The sequence below is a fragment of the Etheostoma spectabile genome, chromosome 16 (assembly GCF_008692095.1).
Source record: "Etheostoma spectabile isolate EspeVRDwgs_2016 chromosome 16, UIUC_Espe_1.0, whole genome shotgun sequence".
NCBI lineage: Eukaryota > Metazoa > Chordata > Actinopteri > Perciformes > Percidae > Etheostoma > Etheostoma spectabile.
Window position 1 is genome coordinate 25291073 of NC_045748.1, and position 22617 is coordinate 25313689.

Here is a 22617-nt window from a genome sequence, read left to right on the forward strand (position 1 = left end):
CCACCCTGTCCCCTCTGCTCTTCCTGCGGTGCCGCTGCACATGAGGAGAAAGCAGAGAGGGGAGGGGCTGCTCCTCACAGACAGACGAGAGGCATCTTTTCTACATAAAGCCTCCAGCCATAGGCAGAGACTAAAGTTGATTCAGACACTTACTCTTAAATTCGCTGACACACCACCAGCGCCTGCCCGGTATGTACGTTTTGACAACTACTGGAGTGATTTCATTAGATTATTTCCTGAATTATTGGTGATGGTAATACTGCACGGTATGTATGTTTTGACAGCTAGTGAAGTGATTTTATTAGATTATTTCCTGAATTATTGGTGATGGTAATACTGCATTCAAATAATGTAATTTTGGATAGGCTTTGGATAGAGTTTGCAAACTTGTGACAGAAGACAAACAATTACAGGTTCAAAGGGCTTGAAACAGATGCTCTGCACCTGTAACCAAGTCAAGGAAAGGGTTAACAGAAACCTAGTGCTGGCCAATCTGACTCCCCCCTTTGGCTAAGTCTCTGTCTAATCTGTCAGACGGAGAGCAGGAGACGGTTGTGAAGTTTAACGTCGGTAGTCCCTAGAGAAGAAGTCGGTCGTTTCATGGAGCAGATTAGAACCCAAACAAATGCTGTCCTAAGGTCTATGAACACTCCCACTGCAAACGTCTTATCATCAACTGCCCTTGAAAGCTTTTCCATAAGTTCCATTGATGCCATCGATGTCGATCATCTTTCTCTAAAACCATTTGGACAATCAATTAATAGATTGTGTTTTTCAACAAAGCAGTCCAGTCTGGCAACTTCAAGTATTTTTGAAAATTGAGATATAAGTGAGACAGGTGTGTATAATTTTTATTTTTTTGAACAGTGGAATTATTTTTGCTGTTTTCATTTTGTCCGGAGAGCGGCCCAATTGGAATGATAGGTTACAGATGCACGACAGAGGCGCTTCAACGGCTGCAATCACTTCCTTAACTATAAGTTACAAGTCAATCCCATTCCAGGGTATGGATTTTTTTTTGTTTAGAATTCTTTTTACGAGTTCAATTATCTCATCTCTCGCCCACTTTTCTCAGAAACATTGATTTTGAATTTCTTGCTCCATACTGCCCTCATCTGACGATATAATACTTCCTGCCAGATTGGGGCCTACTGATAAAAAGAACTAATTAAAACCTCCTCCCACAGCTGTCATGTCGATAACTTTTCCGTTGTCAATAAAATGACTGGAGTAGGTGGAACCGGTTGATTTATTTCTGATCATTTTAGTATATCCCATGTTGTTTTTATTGATTTATATTTATTATTAAAATACCTATTTACTTTTTTCTCATTATGTCTGTTAGTTTGTTTTTGTATATTTTGTATTTAATTTCTTTGTCTTTGGATCTACATTTAATAAATTCTTTGTACATAGTATTCTTTTTCTTGCATGCATTCAATAAACCCCTGGTGAGCCAAGGCCGATCCCTACTTTTCTTTTTCTGTTGACTTTTGTTTTAAAGCGCTAGGAAGGATTCAAGAAATGTATGGGAAGCTGTGTTTAGCCGTCCTCGGCCTGTAAGACATCACTCCAATCCTGAGACAGGAGATCTTCAACTGTTCTTCTATTTCTGTGGATTGTTGCTCTCCTCCATTAACTTACGATTGCAGTTGTATATGGCAAAGACTGGCAGATGGTCCGTAATGTCCTTCACAAGAATGTAAATGTGCTGTGATTTATATGTCTTTTCTAGTCTTAACGACTACTCAAAGCGCTTTTACATCATAGAGGGACCATTCACCATTCACACACATTCATAGACTGTGGCCGGGGCTGCCGTACAAGGTGCCACCTGCTCATCAGATAAACACTCACACACATTCACACTCCGATGCGCAGCATCGGGGGCGATTGGGGGTTCAGTGTCTTGCCCAAGGAAACTTTGACATATACAGTATGTTGTCTATGATTGTGGCTGAATGGGATGTTATTCTACTTGGTTTTGTGATTGTAGGATATAGACTCATTGCATCGTGGATTGCTTGTTTGGGTTAAGTAGGTCTATCTTAAAGTTAATTAATTATGTCATTTAATTATGACATTTAGTTATGTCATAACTCGGGGCTCAGTAAACATCTCTCTAATCATCATCTCTATAATTATGCATTCACAAACAGTGAATGTCTAAATCTTTCTCATTGTCTAAATCTTTTGACCTTCTCTGGTGTAATCATGCAGAGGGAGATTTCGGCTGGTGCAGTGCATCACGGTTTGTCCTTGACAACACTTGACAGAAACACCATCCTCTGCAGTAGACTGATTGCTCTGCAAATCCAAGCCCAGCTCTGCCCAAAGAGCCTGAACAGCAGAGAAATGAAGTGGCCTGCTGGCTCAGCTCCAGCACTGTGTCACTGCTCACCGGTTTCATGTTTCAGATTCACCAGCAAAAACTAAGCAGAGAAGTCTGCATCCTTCTCTGGCACTCCAGGCATGATGAGGACTTAAACAGCTGCTCTGCTTTGAGCAGTGGAACTGAAACCAGTCAGCTGTGGCAACCCCACTGCGCTGAGCAGACCCGGGTGCTAAACTGCTGCCAAATACATAGACTGTAAAACAATGGACCAAGCATCCGTGGACCGCCGTTTTAAAGCCTCCAATTTGGTCGCCCATGTTTTTTTTGTTTGTTTTTTTTTGCTAGAGGGCGGAGATGGGAAGGATGATGTGGCCAAGCCAGTGTTGGGTATGATTGCAATGGTGCAGCGCTAAGCTAAATGCTAAATGGGAAAAGATGCCAATCTTCAACCCTTCTAAAGCATCCAGCGGAGATTTACCTGCAGGTAAACGCAGACCTCCAGGTACTGGAGACATTCATCTACATGTAAGGCAGAACAGGAAATCTGCAGACTCTCCCTTAATGTAACAGCTCATGCTAGGAATAGCTAGCAGGCTTGGTTGGCAGAACGCTGAACAAGACATTTTCAGGTGACCAAATGTTCCGATCAACATTGATTAGGTGAAAACACATAGTGAGAGGGTCAAAGTTGAAGGTGACAGACATTTAAAAACAAGTTGAGGTCTATTTAATGTCCATAGGGATTGATTGACAGGTTGGCGTGAAGTCACGCCCCCAAAGCATCCCCTGCTTTATTGTCTATTTTAAAATAAATGGGACCATCATTTTCAAAATGAACATCCTGCTGTATTAAAGAAGAACTGAAACTAGAGACTGAGACCATAAAGTCATTATGTTTACTGAGGTAAAAAAATCAGAATTTAAAATATTCAGCTCTCTATAGAAACAGACTTCTTTCTGGAGCCAGTGGAGTCTCCCCCTGCTGGAAGTTAGAAAGAACGCACCTTTGAGGAGCTTCTGCATTAGCTCCACTTTTCAGACATGATTTTATTTTATTTTTTTACAGTTTATGTCCAAATACCAATAATTATTATCCATGTTGGCTGCTGATTTGTGGATGTCATGGTTTGGTGCTTCTAATCCATCCCATGATGAATTTGAAAGTAAATCATTAACACCGATGGCTTTGGAAAGCTACTTGATGTTTTGAAGTTGACAATAAATGTACATCTTGTACATCTTGACTCAGCAGCATTATCTTCTTTCTCATGCCAATGATTCTTTTCTCAGTTACCTGATGCAGCTGCTTGTTGCAGTGCTGAAATGTGCTGTGTAATGCTGAGCTAATGCCCGTATACATGTCTGCAGTATTATACTCACTGAATCCATTCACCCCCTTGAGGCTTACTTGTTTCTTTTAAGAATACATATTAACTTATCATGTGGCATGTCAAAAAAGAAGGAAACAAGGGACACAAGTCATTGATACAGGCTATACATCCGTCTATCAGTATCAGTGAGGTTAGATGATAATGATTTATCAGGAAAATAGTTTCAAAACAAGAGAACAAAATGATTTACTCCACCGTTTTGTTTACATGTCATGAATAATTTCAGATGTTGTTGCGATCACCAATGTCAGATCTCAGTGGGCTGATCATCATTTTGCACTGCTGTCCAAAGACATGCAGGATAAGATGACTGGATATTTGGGATTGCCTGTTGGTCTGAAGAGTTTTAGGTTTTCTTACTGAAGTCTCTCCAAACTTTATTATCTTACTGTCCAGATACAGTACCACGCTAATGCACCCACCTTAGTCGCCTTCAGCCATTACTGTGTGCTAAAAGAAATGTGCCTAATACTGTCAGAGCCTGCTGGAGAGGTGTATGCAGCCTAAAATAAGAATACTGTACCTGGGACCACTGCTCAAGGCTGGAACAAATAGCCTACACCCAGCTGTGTTTTTCTGGTAATATTCTACAAGAAAGTTAGAATGAAATGTCACTCAAAGATAAGACATAACAGCATAGTGCCCTTTGTAGAAAATACACACACACACACACACACACACACACACGCACACACACACACCTAAACCAAACAAATGCCTTTCTTTCACTTTTTGTAAGCCAGTTGATACAAGTCATTATTTTCAGCTCATTAATGTGTGTGCACATTTTTGTACCTTTTAATATTTTTGTTTTTGTACCATTCTATGAAATAGATGTGTGAAAAGCACACCTGACAACAGGAGCCGTGTAGCTCAGACTTGCAAAGTACACTGTAAATAACGGCTGTGAAATCTCCAGCTTTTTCCTTTAGATTTCACAGTAACACCACTGTATATGATTTTTACAGTAGAAAGCTGTAAAGTTACATTTCAACCTTGTCGACTATGACAACATCACAGTAGTCTAAGTTTTACTGTAAAAAAATAATCACAATATAGCCACTATAGTACTGTAAATAGTAAAGTAAACTACTGTACTTTTACTTTTTTTAGCTTATGTTGTGTTTAATTGTTTTGTATTTTACAATAAGTACACAAAATACTGTAAATGGAAGTATGGTACCTTGACTGTAAAAAGAATTCCAGCAACTTGCTGGACAATTGTTGCCAGTAAGTCACTGTAAATTTAAGTTAAATTTGTTACAGTGTACAAAGTTGGTGCAATTGGAGGTCGGCTCTAGTTTTCACAATAAATGAACCACTAAAGGTCTTGGTACACTTGTTTTGTGTTTGTGCACATGAGTGTGATTGCCGCGTTCTCACCTGCCCGAACAAATTGCACTAACAGGGCAAACAAACCCTAGTGCAAATCAACCGAACTAAATGAGGCCTGGTGTGGAGCCCCCTTGGACACAAAACAGTAAAATAGGGTCCAGGTTGAAAAATGTTACGCTTTTAGTCCATTGAGCTGAATCCAATCTGACTGTAGCAGATCTACCTTTTCTTAAAGAGCCCCTATTATGCTTTTTGGGATGTTCCCCATCTTTTAGTGTGGTATATAGTTTATTTTGTACGTAATAGATGTATAAAGTACAAAGCTCAGGCAGTAGGCTTATTGAAGATGAGCCAGGTCTGCGCAGAATCGATCACCGGCAATCACCGCCCAATGCATGCTGGGTAGATTTGGGTCCGAATTGATCCCGACTTGCTTTAACGTCATGCACACGTAGGCAACAATAACTTCACCAGATCAAGGCGGCCGCAGGTTTGAGACAAGTTGCTTTTCACCTTCTGCAACACCTAGGCGGACCCAGAGCATGCTGGGAAACGCCTGGCTCTCAACTGATTGGTTCAGAATCGACTCAACATGATGGCGCAATTGTTTTTGAATCGGAGGGATTTGATTTAAAGGCTTATTCTGTACAGAACACATGTTGCGTGTCTGATAGGGATGTTAAGAAATCCGAGACTAAATCTGTTCAGATTACAGATCATGCACAGTCTGTTGTTTACTAACATCAGCAACTGATCCCATGTAGAGCATTTTGACAGTTTTGACTTAATAAAACAACTGGAGTCTGTGTAAAAGCTGATATTTGGGTCTGGTAACATTTTATTTAATCGGAATCAGACCTAACAGGATGTGAGTGCTTCTGTGACTTCCTGTCCAGCCTGAAGGCTGCTGGAAACAGCTGGAAACTGTCCGACCTTCCCGCTGCTTTTTGTCACCACCGCCTGCTCTCGAACGAGCCTAGTGTTTCAGGCAGAGGAGCTGCAGCAAAAGACAGTATGAGAAACATAGTTTTTGAACAGCAATGCATGTAAACCTATTCTAGTAGACCCCAAGGGTACAACATAATGAAGCTGAAAAAGTATAATAAATAAAGAGTATAATCTTCAAAGAAAGACTGAATCATGGGATGTTTTCTCCACAATCAGTAACCAATTTGCTTTTTAGCTAAGAATTAGCTTTTACTTTACAAACTCATTGTAACCCATGTGCCTGTGTTGTGTTCTTGCTGCACTAATAACGACTGTCTTCTGCAGCTGCCACCAGCACCACCACAACAGCCAAGACCTCCAGTCACGTGACTCGCTGCAGCGACAACCAGAGGAACTACTGCGTCAATGGGGGGGAGTGCTTCACCCTCGAAATCATGCCGGGCAGCACGAAGTTTCTTTGCAGGTATGACATGGACAGCAGGTTGTGATACTAATAATAATAAGAGAAACTAATAACACATCAAGCATAAGTGAAACGGATGTGAAGTAATCAACCTCATGCACCGTGTCCAAGTCTGTGTGCACAATGCAACTCTCTCTCCCAACTTTTAAAATACTGACGCTTGGTCAGTGGTTCTCAGCTTCAGATAGCAACTCAAAAATACCCGCGGCGCTGTAAAATGACGTGGTGTTAAGAGAGACAACGATAGAGACTGTTATGAAAGAGCTAAAATCCTCATAGGGAGGTTGGTTAGGGTGGTGGGTGGTGGATGGGTCAAACGACAGAAGACCTTCCCCAGGAGACCAGGGTTCGGGTCCCGTTCTTGTCCCACAGTCAAAGAAATGTACATTTTGAAACCCCACCCACTATCTTTTCCTAAACCTAACTATACCGTTCTTGTCGCATGTCAGTAAAACAGACGTCCCCATAAAGTGACAATAGTTCCAACCCAGAGCGTCTAAAAACTGTCCCGTTCTCGTGCCGTCCACTACAAGCGCGTATTACTCTGACGCCACAGGAAACTTTTTGCGGCAATAACAAATGCCAAAGGCACCTGACTGAGCGTCCCTTTTTGACGCGATGGGAGTGAGAATAAGTTGCAACAACAACGAGTAGATGTGGACACCGTTTCAGTCGAGCTCCGACTCCACTGAAAAGCCCCATGTTTACTGGAGCTCCATTGAAACAGTTACACGTGGTTTTGTCCTGTCAGATGCTCTCTGCCTCACCTCTTTCCAGGGGTTCTTATGTGTGTTCTCTGTGGTCAGGAGAGCATTATTTTTCAGGTAGGGAAAATGGATGACCTCTTCCTTTGTCGGTGGTCCCATAAGAGAGAACTGCAATCCAGGCCAATGTCTTCACTCTCTCTGTCAGCTCCCTTTGTTGGCTCTCGTGTATCTAGGTCATGAACGTGTGCGCTCCCGTGTCATTCATGTGCCTAGCAAGACCATTGGCTTTCTGTAGTTCTAAGAGACCCTTAAAATTTAGAGAACCGACCACCTTTCTTGGAGATGCGAGTTAGAAAAAGTAAGAAGGAAAGACTCCGCCTCACTGATTTTGTTCCTCCATCCACTTTTGTCATATTTCCTGCACGTTTCACACCAAATGAGCTTTTGTTTCCATTGCTTTAACCATGGTCTTCTCACATTGCCATTCGCTCATGAATGAATGTATTGTTTTTCCTTTTTTCCCTGAAACAGTTGAGGAAATGATTTATCATTTCTGAAATAAGCAAGAAAGAAAGCCACTTGAAAGTTACATTCATATTATGACAACATAACCCACATCCAACATCTAAATACTCATTTTTACTATTTTTATTTCTTGCAAAAGTCATGTTTAATTTATCTATTATGGACATTACAGTAGCATTAAAGCCACTCTTTAAGTGTTTAAAGTGATACTCTAAAAACCTTTTGTCTTAACTTATACCAGATCCTTTTATGTGCATCACTTATTCATAACCACAGTGTGTTCTTTACAACATTAAACCCTTAATGACATTTATTTATTATAATAGTATAATAGTACAGTACTAGTTTTTTCTTTAATGGAGTCTCCCAGCAAGAAATATGGTAAAAAGAAACGGTTGTACTTGGATAACCAGAGTGACAATAAACATCGTGACATCTATAGAACAAATTTACACAGAATTTCATTCACAGCTCACATCAAATAGACTAGTGTCGCATTGCCAGACCTTCCTTCACAGCGCTGTGGAAGAAGGTCTGGCTAATCCACAGAGCATTCCTGGATGGGAGGAAAATAAGCTCTGGTTTATCGGCATTTCTTTAAACCAATCACACGCGCTATGCACCTGACTCGTTGATGGCGCCTCTCCACAATAGTCTCAAGAAGGAAGTTGTTTTGGTGGAACATGTGTACGTTCAGAAGTTTTAGTCATCAACAGAAAACTCAGATTGGACAGATAGTCTAGCTAGCTGTCTGGATTTACCCTGCAGAGATCTGAGGACCAGGTAACCATAGTCCTCAGATTGGACAGATAGTCTAGCTAGCTGTCTGGATTTACCCTGACAGAGATCGAGGACCAGGTAACCATAGTCCTCAGATTGGACAGATAGTCTAGCTAGCTGTCTGGATTACCCTCAGAGATCTAGGACCAGGTAACCATAGTCTCAGATTGACAAGTGTCTAGCTAGCTGTCTGGATTTACCCTACAGAGATCTGAGGACCAGGTAACCATAGTCCTCAGATTGGACAGATAGTCTAGCTAGCTGTCTAATTTCCCCTGCAGAGATCTGAGGACCAGGAACCATAGTCCTCAGATTGGACAGATAGTCTAGCTAGCTGTCTGGATTTACCCTGCAGAGATCTGAGGACCAGGTAACATAGTCCTCAGATTGGACAGATAGTCTAGCTAGCTGTCTGGATTTACCCTGCAGAGATCTGAGGACCAGGTAACCATAGTCCTCAATTGGACGATAGTCTAGCTAGCTGTCTGGATTTACCCTGCAGAGATCTGAGGACCGGTAACCATAGTCCTCAGATTGGACAGATAGTCTAGCTAGCTGTCTGGATTTACCCTGCAGAGATCTGAGGACCAGGTAACCATAGTCCTCAGATTGGACAGATAGTCTAGCTAGCTGTCTGGATTTACCCTGCAGAGATCTGAGGACCAGGTAACCATAGTCCTCAGATTGGACAGATAGTCTAGATAGCTGTCTGGATTTACCCGGCAGAGATCTGAGGACCAAGTAACCATAGTCCTCAGAAATCAGCCACAGGTGAGAGCCCCAACACAGAGACAGAAGGCCTTAAATGATGGACATCTAGTAATATCTATTAATGTGTTTCTGATTCTGATCTGGCGGAATTTCCAGCGGCACCGGAGCAATCCCGGAAAGGAAACGTTGTTGAAGACTACATAAGGCCTTATCATAAAATGCACCAACCTTACCGACACTGAATCCCACTCTAAACCATATTACATAGTTGGCATCCCTGATGATACGGGACCAGAAAGAGAACTTTCCTAACATCTACTCGATTGTAGAACTAAAGTAAAACTATACGAATCCTCTCCTCTCGCGTTTTTATTGATCCCACGAAGCAGCCCAATTGGTTGAGGTTAGGCTTTGACCTTGAGTGGTTAAGGTTAGGATAGCTGATTGGTCAGGGGATAGGACCTGAACAAATCGGGTTCCGTTACCTCACGTGAGCATGGACGCCATGGCGCATGAATGCTATTGAAGGGCAGGTCTTGCCTGGAACTGAATTGGATTCCATATTAACGCGTTTCTAGCCTCCCGACCAACACGTTCTCACTCCCATCTCTTAAAATACAGACGCTTGGTCAGGTGCCTTTGTTGTTGTTATTGACGCTAAAGGAGACCTTTATCGTCACATAACACACGCTTGGTCGTCTCCTTTTGCGTCATATAACACGCGCTTGGTTGTCCCTTTTGACGCCGTTAGGTTGAGGTTGTGGGTGGGTTAACGGTTCCGTGACACACAGGAATAACAGGACAGTGGGTGAAAGTCCTGTGTTTGACCCATCCAGCCCCCCAACCAACCTCCCCATGTGGAAGTGTGTGTGCAAGTTTTGTAGAACATTGTAAACCATTGGCATTCAACAACAAAAACATTGTCTTGTGACTGTGCACTAGATGTATTTGTGTTTGTCATGTCTTGTCCTTGTCCTATGTCCTGTCAGTACTGTTTATCTCTTCCCTTTCTACCCATCAACCAGGTGCTTGGCGGGATTCACTGGTCACCGATGTGAACAAGCTGTGCTTAAGAAAGTCTCAGACTCAAAACGTATGTGAACACAACTGTATTCAACCCCACATGTCATTGCTGGTGTTTCACCCCTGTCATGTTTAAGCCAGGCATTGTTCCTGCTGTAACTCTATTTCTTTATCTCTAAATGAGTCAAAAGGCTTAAGCACACTCTCCTGTGGAGTAGTGCACTAAAATTTGCATGTACTTTACATCTCATCACACCCCCATCCATGCAGTTTAGAGCCGTGAACTGCCTCCATCTAGGGTTGAAGTTGTGTGTCTTGTCTGTAGGTAAGAGACACTAACTTCTGCTCCTCCCATTAAGCCTTCCCTCCATCCCCCCTAGAGAACACACCTCTAACCCGTACTACCTGCATCAGAACCTTTTCCAAATGGTCCAGTGCTAGACTGTGTTTGGTAAAGCAGGGATGACTTTTGTGTTTCAAGTCCAAACTCCATAGTCAAGAAACATATGTGTTACACAGGAGAGCCAGGGGATCAGTGGTCGGGCTGCTGGCACATCCAGACTAACGGAGCCATTACTGGGAGCCATAAATGCTCTTTTTGATTGCCATACTGTATGACTGCTATTATTCAAAATTGGGACAAGAAGCATCCCCAATACCACCCCACACACACTTTTGCCATGTTTTTGTCGAAAACACATCAAGCAGATCGTTCTTTTCACTCTTCCCCAGTGCTCAGTGCTTCATAATAAAAGCCATTGTGCTTGCATAAATGAAACACGTATAAACTCAAAGAAAAAGCAAAGACAAATGCGAGCGAAAAAGCTCCGTGGTTTGAGAGACAGAGAGAGAGGTGGACAAGGTGGACTGCTGCACGCATGCTTTCTGTGAATAATAACTTTGTCACTTTTTGACCCGCCCAACCCAGGATATTTAACTGAACCCGCCCAACAGCAGTGTTATGTGTGTGTAACAAAGCCACCAAGATAACATTATTATAAAATAATTATTGAGATGTCTTCCTCAGGTGCTTGTGATTTCTCATAGCAGTAGAGAATACTGGTGTTATACCCAAGCCACCTGTTAAAAGGCCACAAAATACAGGAAAGAACATCTGCTCTGTTCAAGTTCTTTTGGAGTAGGATCCTGAGGTCCACGACCCCCCCCCCCAAACACACACACATCAATGCTTTCTAGGCCAATTCTTTCATGCATCTGGGCCTATTGCCCTGTTTCCACTGCATGCCATGTCTCAGCTGGACTCACTCTTTTGGTACCAGTACATTACTTGTTTTCCACTGTGGATACTACCCCCTTCAGTGTAGGTGGGATTCTCAGCTGATCGGCATGGCGATACCATGTGAAACTGCATCATCATCTTCAACGTCAATGAAACTTGCTGAATCCTTTCAACCAACTTTTGCCAATGGAAAACTAAAAAAAAGTAGAGTAGTGTCAAGTCGAACTGTATCATGCAGTGGAAAAAACATCACATGTTGCTATTTGGGGGGGGGGGGGGGGGGGGGGGGGGGGGGGGTGGTGTCGTGCCAACCCATATTTGGGATTTGGTTACAGGCAAGACTACTCTTCTGTCCTGGAGTAGCTGCAAACGTACATGCAAATTTCAGTCTGCTATTAAGACAGTATTCAAACCATGGAGTTTAATTAGAGGGCCTGGGCAAAAAAATACTTTTTCCTCATATAATCACCTTTAACTGGAGATGAAGAAGATTGGAGATGATTAATAGACTGACAGACTGTAGCTAGACATATTGGTCTAGCTGGCCCTTCCTGCCAACACCAGTGATGACTCTCGTGGGTTTTGTGTTTCCTGAATGAACTAAGTCCCTTTCTCTTCTTGTCTGTTTCTTTTGTTTCCTTCTCAGGTGTCCCAGTGAATTTACTGGTGATCGCTGCCAAAACTATGTAATGGCCAGCTTTTACAGTACGTCTATTTTCTTATTCTACCTGTTCTTGGATTGGAGCATGCTTAACTAACTGTTCTTGTGCTGTGTTTCTGTTCTGTAGATCTCTGACTCATGCATGCTAAAGTTTGCTCCTGCATGGGGTATTGTAGAAGTTATGGAAATGTTATGTCCAAATACCCAAAATGACAAAGTTAGCAGAGTTATATTTTGTTAGAAATTATATACATTTTTAAAGTGGAAGATTTGTAAATTGTCAATGTTCAAATCAAGTCTGTTTGTTTAAATATACACCTGTATTTTTACAATAGACCTGTTACTATTATTATTTCTATAATAACACAATCAAACCAATTGCCAGTTGGAATTAGCAGTGTTCCAATTATGAAAATAGTTCCAACCCAGAGCGTCTAAATATGACATCAAAGGGCTAGACGTGAGTCCCAAGAGCGTCAAATATTGACGTCCTGACCTAGCGCGAATAAATACAATGCATGAGAAACGATAGCGTTAACCAACCAGCGCTGTTGGATGTGATGGGGTATCAAAGTCCCAAACATCTACCTCCTACTTCTTCTCGAAGACGTTTTTCAGTGATATAACAAACCCTAACCCCTGTTTCTGAGAGAGGAACGCCATTATTTCCTTGACCACAAGGTAGTTTTAAGCATTTGTATTTTTCTGGTGAGAAAATTCCTAAAGTCACAGCCAAAAGAAAGACAGCTCTCACTGCAAAATCACATATGAGTGTGATTGAGATAAGGGCAGCAAGAGAAGGAGCATTGCAGTTTCCCTAACACTCCAGGGGCCCTATCTTGCACCCAGCGCAATTGACCTTGTACACCGACGCATGTATCATTCCTATTTTGCACCTGACGCAGAGTCACATTGGTTAATTAGGGAATAAACGTGCGATCCTGGGGGCGGTTCAGCAAAAAGAGAAGGCGTGTTCCAGCGTTCCCTGGTGCTAATTTGCAGTTTCAGAAAATAATTCCGCCACAGATCAGAAAAAAACAAGTCTAAGTGGTACTGATCTAAAGCCAGTGGTACTATTCTAAAGTCAGTGGTACTAGTCTAAAGTCAGTGGTACTAGTCTAAAGTCAGTAGTACTAGTCTAAAGTCAGTCTAAAGTCAGTGGTACTAGTCTAAAGTCAGTGGTACTAGTCTAAAGTCAGTCTAAAGTCAGCGGTACTAGTCTAAAGTCAGTGGTACTAGTCTAAAGTCAGTGGTACTAGTCTAAAGTCAGTCTAAAGTCAGTGGTACTATTCTAAAGTCAGTGGTACTAGTCTAAAGTCAGTGGTACTAGTCTAAAGTCAGTCTAAAGTTAGTGGTACTAGTCTAAAGTCAGTGGTACTAGTCTAAAGTCAGTGGTACTAGTCTAAAGTCAGTGGTACTAGTCTAAAGTCAGTGGTACTAGTCTAAAGTCAGTGGTACTAGTCTAAAGTCAGTGGTACTAGTCTAAAGTCAATAGTGTGTTATTCAGATGTGGTTTTAAGGGCACATGCTTGGCCGTAATGAAGAGTGTGCGCGCGCCGTGTACACTTTGCTTCTCCCATCTCACAGACCCAGTAGTTCTAATTAATGTGTTAAATGAGGAACTATTAGAGGCGATGTGACGTTGAACTGCATGTGCCAATGCCACTTCACCCAAACGCCCCAGCAGCAGCTAAGGAGAGGAGAGACAGGAGAGCTGCATCGTCTATAGTGAGGTCATCTCCGTCTAATGATAGACTACATTGCAGAATTATCACCATGCATTCATAACATGGTGCGCCCATGGATGTATTAAGAGTGTGTGTCTTGCAAATCCATCGTTATAATAGCAATCCGCCATGGAACAAGCGTGCCTGCTTTTAAAGGGAATGTGAGATAACGCTCTGATTGGTTAATTGCACGTTACGCCCAAACCACACCTATGAGTGACGTAGTTACTTCCGACCAACCCATTTTAGATTTGAGTTGGCCGCAAGAGTCATTTCTCAGAGCTCCGCCCACAAAGCTACTTGCATTTGGCGTTTGATACTGCAGGTCATTACAAGTTTTATATTACTGATTCCTTTAAACCAGTGTTTCTCAAATCGGGGTACACACACCACAAGGGGTACTTTGGAGTACTGCAAAGGGTATGGGAGATTTAAAAAAAAATATGAGTAAAAAATATGAGTAATGCATAATTCCTAAAATAATGACACAATAATAACGAAATTGAAAATGAAATATTTTTTGATAAACTCTACACATTTAAAGTGAAGCATTTAAGTGTTCTTCAATTACAAATTTGTTGTTTAGTAAGCCTGACACTGAAGGCACAGTGATGTCATGTACCTCTTTTTTATACCAAATGTCTTTTTTGCACCGGTACTTGGCTAAAGAAATATTTTAAAGGGGGTACAGAACGTTTGACTGATAATATGCATGTTGGGAATGGTGCATGGTTGTCTTAGCATGCTAGATGTATAGTGTTTAACCCTTGTGTTGTCCTCGGGTCAAATTTGACCCATTTTGGAGAAAAAAAAAATCTTTATCGGAAAAGCGTCTTTCAACCAAAATTCATGAAAAATAACACAGATTGTTCCACACAACAAGTAACATAAATGATCAGCCCACTGCTTTCTTGAAATTTGGATGTTTTGTTCAATTTTATAGCATTCAAAAAAAGACCATTGAACAAAGTGACTAAAATGTCCAAAAACGTGGGGGCGAAAAAACCCAAAGATTTTGAAAAAAAACAATCAAAAGGTGTCAGTTTTGACCCAGAAAAACAAAAAGTTGCATGGTTGACGGGATACAACACAAGGGTTAATGCTGCAGTGTTTCCCACTATATGCCTTTGACTGATAGAAGTGCATGCACCAAGCGACATCACTGCATTAAATATCATATTGTAGTCACATCATTCGAAGTATTTCATTACAGTCCAACATGTGTTTTAACAAACTGAATTGGTGTTTTAAAGGTACAGGAAACCTTAAAATTGTGAATTCATAAGGAACTAGGTGTATACTAAAGCACTGCAAGAAATGTCATCAATTGCTGTGAATTTCTTCTGTTTTTATCATCTTTATTTTGTGATTCACACAAGCATCCAGGGTGTCTCTGTTGTCATTAGTGTTGAGAGAATTGAGAGCGTACCCATGCCTACTTCACAGGGAAGGATTATTACAGGTGAAGCATTTGGCGGATGTTTCACCATAAAACCTCCAAGGAGCTTATTTCAAGCGCCAGAAAAAAGGTATTATGGGCAGAGTGCGTTTTTACACAGAACAGAATACAAAACTGACAGTTTAGTGCAGAAAGTAAGGGCTCTGATGTCAAAATGTTATAAAAGTCTGGCAAAGAGTGAGTGTTTTTGCAACAATGTACAGTTACCCACACATTTCATGGTTATTATTACTCAGTCTGCCTCGAGGCGTGGTCAAAGTCAGTGTGAGGAGGTCAGGGTAGTGGATGGCTGTGATTACCAACAGATATTCTAAGCATGGATTTTAAAAAGGGTTCAGGTTGCCAAAGGCTTATCAAGCTGAAACATACAGATTCATGTGTCCACAATGGGTCATATAAACAGCACATTCTGTTGGGAAATTCCAAAAGCTTTTTCATATACATAATTTTCTGATTAAGACATGTGGGATATGTCGGTATCATTTAGGACATTGGACTTTGGACATGTATACTCATTTAGGGTTTCTACTGCAGTTTGTCAGCCTCTTGCCCTGCTTACGGTCAGCTCTGTGCGTTGCTATGGTTGCTGTACACAAAGCAACCACATCTCTGATCAGAAGCAGAAATGCACCTACTTATGAACATTACAAAAGACTTTTATCATCAATATCAACATGTTTTGGCATATCAAGAATGTGGTTGAAGGAATGAAAGAGGACAAGTCCTCCACGGCTGCATGGGAATGGACATATAAGTGGAATATTCACTTTCATTAGCCATGGGAACAGCTCAGTGGGAATAATGTCTTTTTTGGAATCAGGGCATGAACCGCAATATTATGTGCAGACAAACGTAGTGTGCCGTGTTTAGCCATAGCAACCTACGCTGCATGGCTTTGTCGTTCCCAATTTTATTTGCATGTCATTGAAATGCACATAACACCCTGGTGCCTGGAAGACTTTGAGAAATCAGAATAAACTCTGGTGATTTCAGGTGTTATTTGTTTCCTGTACCTTTAGGATAGATTTCAGATACTTAATGTTTATCCAGACAGTCCACGTGTGTAATGTGTGTATAATGCCTGTGTTACCCTTAATCCATCAAGCAACTCCATCTCTTTTACCTTAAAAACATATATGTGAGAACCACAAATATTATCATATCATCTAAAAAATCCAATGTCCTTTTTGTGTCACCTTTTTGCACTGACAGAACGTCTTGGGATTGAATTTATGGGTATGGATTGTTCCTTCCTCCGTAAGCTAAAACCCTCTACTAAAGCTAGTTTTCTCTTGCCAGATGAAGGGATCATACAGCCTTGACCATCAGCACAAATAAGCTGTCACATTTGCTCATACTGCAATCAAACAAAACACCAACACATCCACATTATTAACCACATTATTGATGCATCTGCAAGCTGTCAAATGTGCCTTTTTAAATGCAGGTCAACAGTTTACCGCTGCTGATTTATTCGAGTATACCATAAAAGCCAAAGAGGCTGTACATTTCTGATGCTGTATGTTCACCCCCCTTCGGCTCTCCCTTCCTGCATTTTCTGTTGCAACCGGTGTTCAGCATGAGCCAATAGAGCAGCATCACTGTCCTCCTAACTCCATCCATGCCCTTCCATCTGCCTTTCTATTTCCACCTGCACCACATCTATGTTTCCAACTATTCCTCACCTAGCAGCTCTGTACTTTCTGCCTCTTCTCATCACACGTATGTGGAAAAAAATGCATTCAAATGTCTAATATCAACCTGCCCAAAGAAAGCGGATGAGAATCTGCTTTTTGGCTTAATCTGGCACATTTACCTCACATTGATATTTTTTGATTTGATTTATTTTGGATTCAACCGACTACATAATCCGAATGATAACATGGAATGCAATATATTCTCATACAATGCCAGCACTAGGACAGGACCAATTTAAAAGGTACTGTGTGGACCCTGCTGCGTACTTTCAACGGCTTAGTTATGGCCACCAAGACAAATAAAGGTCAAATATGTAATATATGTACTGTAGTTAATCACAAAATGACCAGAACATATTACCAGACATTAACCCTCGTGTTGTCTTCCCGTCAAAAAAATCAACAATTTTGTTGACACTTTTATTGATGTTTTTAATTTTCTTACGTTTTTATCCTTGTTTCTCACTTTTTTTTACTTTTAACACTACGTAACACCTACTTTTTAACGTTAGTTTTGCAGTTATTTTTGGAATTTATGGTCAATAAACCTCATTTACAGGAAATTATACCTAACGTTTGACTTAGATAAGCAGAAATTAGGAATTATTTTGACTAAAATTAAAGGAATGGATGTGAATGAATAATCACAGACTGGAATATGTCAACTTTTACTCAATCCTATTTCAAAAACACTTCAGTTTTTTTTTCAAATGCTATAAAAATTGCATAACACGCCCCAAAATTAATGAAAGTAGAGATTTGTACTTGCCATAGAGCGTTGTGTGGAATCAATCATGTTATTTTGGGGAATTAAAAAGAACATTGATATAGGACAACATGAAGACAACATGAGGATACATGTTAAGTTAAAATCTTATTTCCCTGAAAACAATGCTACACAACAAAACTGCCAAAATACTTTCCCTGCTTCTGTTCAGCGGTCGGACCTGGGTACTATAACCATCAACCCACTCATCAAACAGTTTTAGGCATGAAACCAAATTTCTCTGCAGCTGCTTTATGGAACACTGATGTGATTTTTATTTGCATGCAGCTGTAGAAAAAAAGAAGCCACACTATGCTGATAATTTATATCGGTGGGGTAAATCTGGGTACATTAAAGGTCAAACTGAAGCAAACTGTACAAGCAATGCAAAAGCAAAGATCTAGAGATTCAACAGTTACCATCTGTTTCTGCATAATGAGCAAAGCTCATATGTATTGAATGTTTTATTTCAAAAATACCATTTGGTAACATATGTGTTTGACAATAGAAAACACCTTGACTATTGTCTTGCTAAAAGTACAGTTTCAAAACAGGACTTTCAAAAAATCCTGTTTTGAAAACCTTAAAGGATGGTAACTTACCTGCCAAAAATGAAAATGTGGATTAGAGCTTCTCAATTTGCTAAAATAACAGCAAAACCAACACTGAAATATGCAGGTATGGGTTTTAATGTTCACTGCTCCTTATACAACAATGGAGGACAATACAAAAAAAAAATAAAGGGAAACTTAGAGGTAGTTTTGCAGATATTATCGGATCTCAAAGTGTTTACATTTAGACTGCTTTGAAATAAGGTTAATGTAAATAGTATATATATACAGTATATATATATTCCGTTCCTCAGTGTTGTTGCTCCAAGAGAAAACACTAATGTCTCCTATATTTGAAATGAAAATTTTTTATTGCCATGGAGAGACGATGTTCAAGGTTTTTAGGACAATAAAGAGAAGCAGGAAGCATGGTTGAGAGCGGGATTTCGGGGTATTGCATGTTAGTCATTTCTCTTTGATTATTGACTAGACCCCCATCAAAACAGGATTAATAAGGGCAATAACAGTACTGATAAAAAAAAGTCATAATTTACTGTATATATTTTTTAACATAGAGGCAAAAAATTTTGATGAGGATCTCCCAAAATGAAATAAAGAAATATAAGAAATGTCAAGTCTAGGTATATCCCCTGATGAATAATAATAATAAATAGTATGGGTAGTGTATGATCCAGTGTTTTTGTAGTCTAAACCATACTAGAGGCTGAAATTCAAACACATTCTCACTCGCGTGCCTGGTTGGGACCTTTGGCATTAGTTATCCACACAAAATGTCTTCTTTGGCGTCTCAGTCAGACGAAGGGGGCTTTCAACTAATTCCATATTAGGTAATCCCATCCATCCATCCAGCGATTTCTGGCGGACCTCTTTGGCGTCATATTTTTAAGGCATTTGGTCGGGACCTCTTGCGCCCCCTTGTGACACTCTGGGTCGGGACAGATTTGGAGTCATTCTTCAACGTGCAGGGTAAAACCATTTAGTAAGTAGAAAGATCATGGCTGGGGTTTAAAAACATATGTGTAAGTGACACGCGGGTCCAGAACGGGCCTGTTAGGTTTAGGAAAAGATCGTGGGTGTGGTTTCAAAATGCACGTTCCATTGCTGCTCTTAAAGCTACAGTGCATAGTTTCTGTCTCCCAGTGAGGAATTCTAAGTAATGACAATAACACTGTCGGCACATCCACATGATACAAGCCTTCCGTGATTGCGCCACGCCCGATTTTGATCACGTCGATAGTAGCAAATGACTTCTAATGCATTTGGACTGTTGGTTGCTGTAAATGTAAAAACCTCCTTACAGAGCCTTTGCTTGTTGTTTGGGTTTCTGGCTGTATTGGTCTTAATGTGTGTGTGTGTGTGTGTGTGCGTGTTGTACACCTAAAGTTTTAAGATTGGACTGTCCTCTTTTTCAGAAGCCGAGGAGCTGTATCAGAAACGTATTTTAACAATAACAGGAATCTGCATTGCACTCCTAGTCGTGGGAATCATGTGTGTGGTTGCCTACTGCAAAACAAAGTAATTCATGTCACATTTCTATGTTTCATTTAAGACTTAAAGATACACTCCCTGATTTTAATATAGTGCCCAATAGTTCCCCCAAGTCCCAAAATCTCAACTGTGAACTGCTCATTTTAAAAGTTGGGCTACCAAGTAACAAATTTAAGAATAAGTACGGTACATACCAATAAAATACTACATAAAAATGTATGTGAATAAATATTCAGATCAAAGAGCAATCAATAAAAGGTCTAATAGGTGTCTAATAGCATAAGATCAAGAAGATTTCCCAGAGGGAGACTACCTGGGTGTGATGACAGTTTGGAACTTTGAGTCGGAAACAACAATTTTGTTCTGATCAACTGAGAGGCCTAACAGGAAGCCGGTGAACCTAAAAATTGTAGTAATAATAATAATAATAATATACCTGTTGAGTCTTATCGGGATGGGATGTCTACTGTGCAGCCGAATTTGGAACTCATAGTAATTGTGCTTGAGCTTCTAGGCTTAAACATTAATACAATAAATTACACCAGTCAAGACTCAATACCAAGTTTTTTGAAAACCAGCTTTGAGTTAGTGGGCAGGTGGTCTTGTGCTGTAAAATTTGAAGTGACCTCCTTCTGACTAATGTCTTGGGTTTTATAAATAAAGCTAGACATCATCCGCATAGTCATAATCAGAGATACAGCCAAACCAAATGAGCTGAGACATTTGGGGATTTTGTGGTGCTATGGACACAATAACAATATTATGAAGTGTATTTTGTAATGACCTCAATACGTGAAGCAATATCAATTAGCATTACTACAGCCAAGCCATAAAATGAAATTGGGGTATATTTTTTACTTTATATATCTAAATTTGGACTCAGACATGTTGTCTTGTTGTGATCTGGGCTTCTTCACGATCTAATTTGTTTCTTCACAAACAGGAAGCAGAGGAAGAAGCTCCATGACCGTTTGAGGCAGAACCTGAGGAAAAAGAGGAAAAATACCAATCCTGGTATCGGCCCCAATCTGCCAAGCTCAGCCAGAGGACGTCGGATTTCTAACTTGCCTCTTCAAGATTTGCAGCTCATCAATGTATGCTGCATTGGTGTTAAATAAAAGGTGTCAACACCTGTTCAGTCTGTGAACACACATCAGTTGTCAATCTGTTTTCTGCTCCTCTTTTTATAGAACTGTAATGGGACGACTGTACAGCATGCATCCGAGACGGAGACAGAAACAAATTTCTCAACAAGCCAAAGTGCTTTAACCGCGCATGAACCCACCACATTCACCCACATCTCTAGCCAAAGGTAAGGAAGAACTTACTTTAACTTTGGTTTTAATCAGTCAGAGCTTGGTCTAGCTCAGCACCTGCCCAGCCACTCTGGCTACCCAGCGAAATCAGTTGAAGCGTTGTCAATGGCCACTGTCGTTGTCTATGGCCACTGTCGTTGTCTATATCCACAATGTTCCACTTCCAGGATTGTGCCGCTTCCGACAGACATTTTGCCAGACGTTCCTCTTTTTGTTCAGATGTCCGTCCCCTTCCTCTTAATTTGTGTTGGCCTTCTAACCTCTGGTGGATTTCTGAAGACTATGGTTACCTGGTCCTCAGATCTCCAGGGTAAATCCAGACAGCTAGCTGGACTGTTTGTCCAATCTGTTGAAAGACTAAAACAACTTTTGAACGTACACGTTCGGGCTTCGTTTGGGCTTGTGAGTCAGCCAAAGAGTAGTAACATTACGTTTTGAGTGGATGGCGAGCGCTAGACGCCGATATGGACGCCAATAAGATTCTGAAAGAACTACTACAAACTACTATTTTTTGTGACTGTTATTCCACTGATTTATGCCACTCTTCATTCTAACCCCATCAGGCACCCCCTACCAAGAGCCTGGGTCTGTGTCTGTCCCAGGTTTCTTCCTAAAGGGAGTTTTTCCTCGCCACTGTCGCTTGCTCTGGCGGGAGCTACTAGAACTGTTGGGTCCTTGTAAATTCTGGAGTGTGGTCTAGACCTGCTCCATCTGTAAAGTGTTTCGAGATAACTCTTGTTATGAATTGATACTGTAAATAAGATTGAATTGAATGAAAAGTTGACTTTGTAAAAGTTTCCAAATGTTCCTTTGACAAGACCAAAGTGATCTGTGGGTTTGGTCGTCGTAAACTGAGCTATCATCTAGCACGTCCAATCTAAAATACCACTTCATGGCCAAGCACACAGCTGATGAAAAGTATTTCTTTCACCCTTTTATTGATGGACAGTGTTACATTGTGTAAGAGATTATTTGCTCTAAGTGAGAATGTTGCTGAAATTAAACACTACAGTAGGCTATATGCTGGGTGGGTGGGGGGGGGTCTTGAGCACTACAGTAGGCTATATGCCAATACTGCTCAATAAAAAACATTGGAAGAAAGCATGCCGATCCACTTTTCCTTGTTGATTAGAGCATTGAAATGATAAAAAATAATGGGACAAAAAGAAACCAAGGGACATTTAGAATAGATAAAAATGTGTAATTAATTGCGAGTTAACTATGACATTGATGCAATTAATCGTGTAAAAAAAATATTTTAATTGTTTGACTGTACTAACAAAATGTTGATATGTTGCAGGTTTTTGTATGTTTGTTGCAATGAAGTTTTAGGAGACAGTGAAAGTTGCAAAAAAAGTTGAGTTTTTTTTAAATAGTTCTTTATAAATAAAAATGTAACTATTTTTGGGGAGAATAAAATGACTCTAGGCTGAGGTTTCCTAGTAACCTTATCAAAAAGGCTCAGGATGCTGC

The 22617-nt window shown here is 40.7% G+C and overlaps 1 protein-coding gene across 6 annotated transcripts in view; it reads left to right on the forward strand.

Moving 5' to 3' along the window:
* Window positions 1-22617, forward strand: part of nrg1 (neuregulin 1) — a 38166-nt gene that overhangs the window by 5511 nt on the left and 10038 nt on the right. For 2 of the 6 annotated variants that reach the window (XM_032540187.1, XM_032540188.1), the window contains exons 3-8: window positions 6334-6472; window positions 12105-12163; window positions 16518-16541; window positions 19753-19855; window positions 20772-20922; window positions 21019-21140. In XM_032540187.1, coding sequence (XP_032396078.1) covers window positions 6334-6472; window positions 12105-12163; window positions 16518-16541; window positions 19753-19855; window positions 20772-20922; window positions 21019-21140 — 598 coding nt within the window. Of the gene's footprint in view, window positions 1-6333; window positions 6473-10220; window positions 10289-12104; window positions 12164-16517; window positions 16542-19752; window positions 19856-20771; window positions 20923-21018; window positions 21141-22617 lie in introns of all 6 variants that reach the window. The other 4 variants (XM_032540190.1, XM_032540191.1, XM_032540193.1 and 1 more) reach the window with 4 other exon arrangements.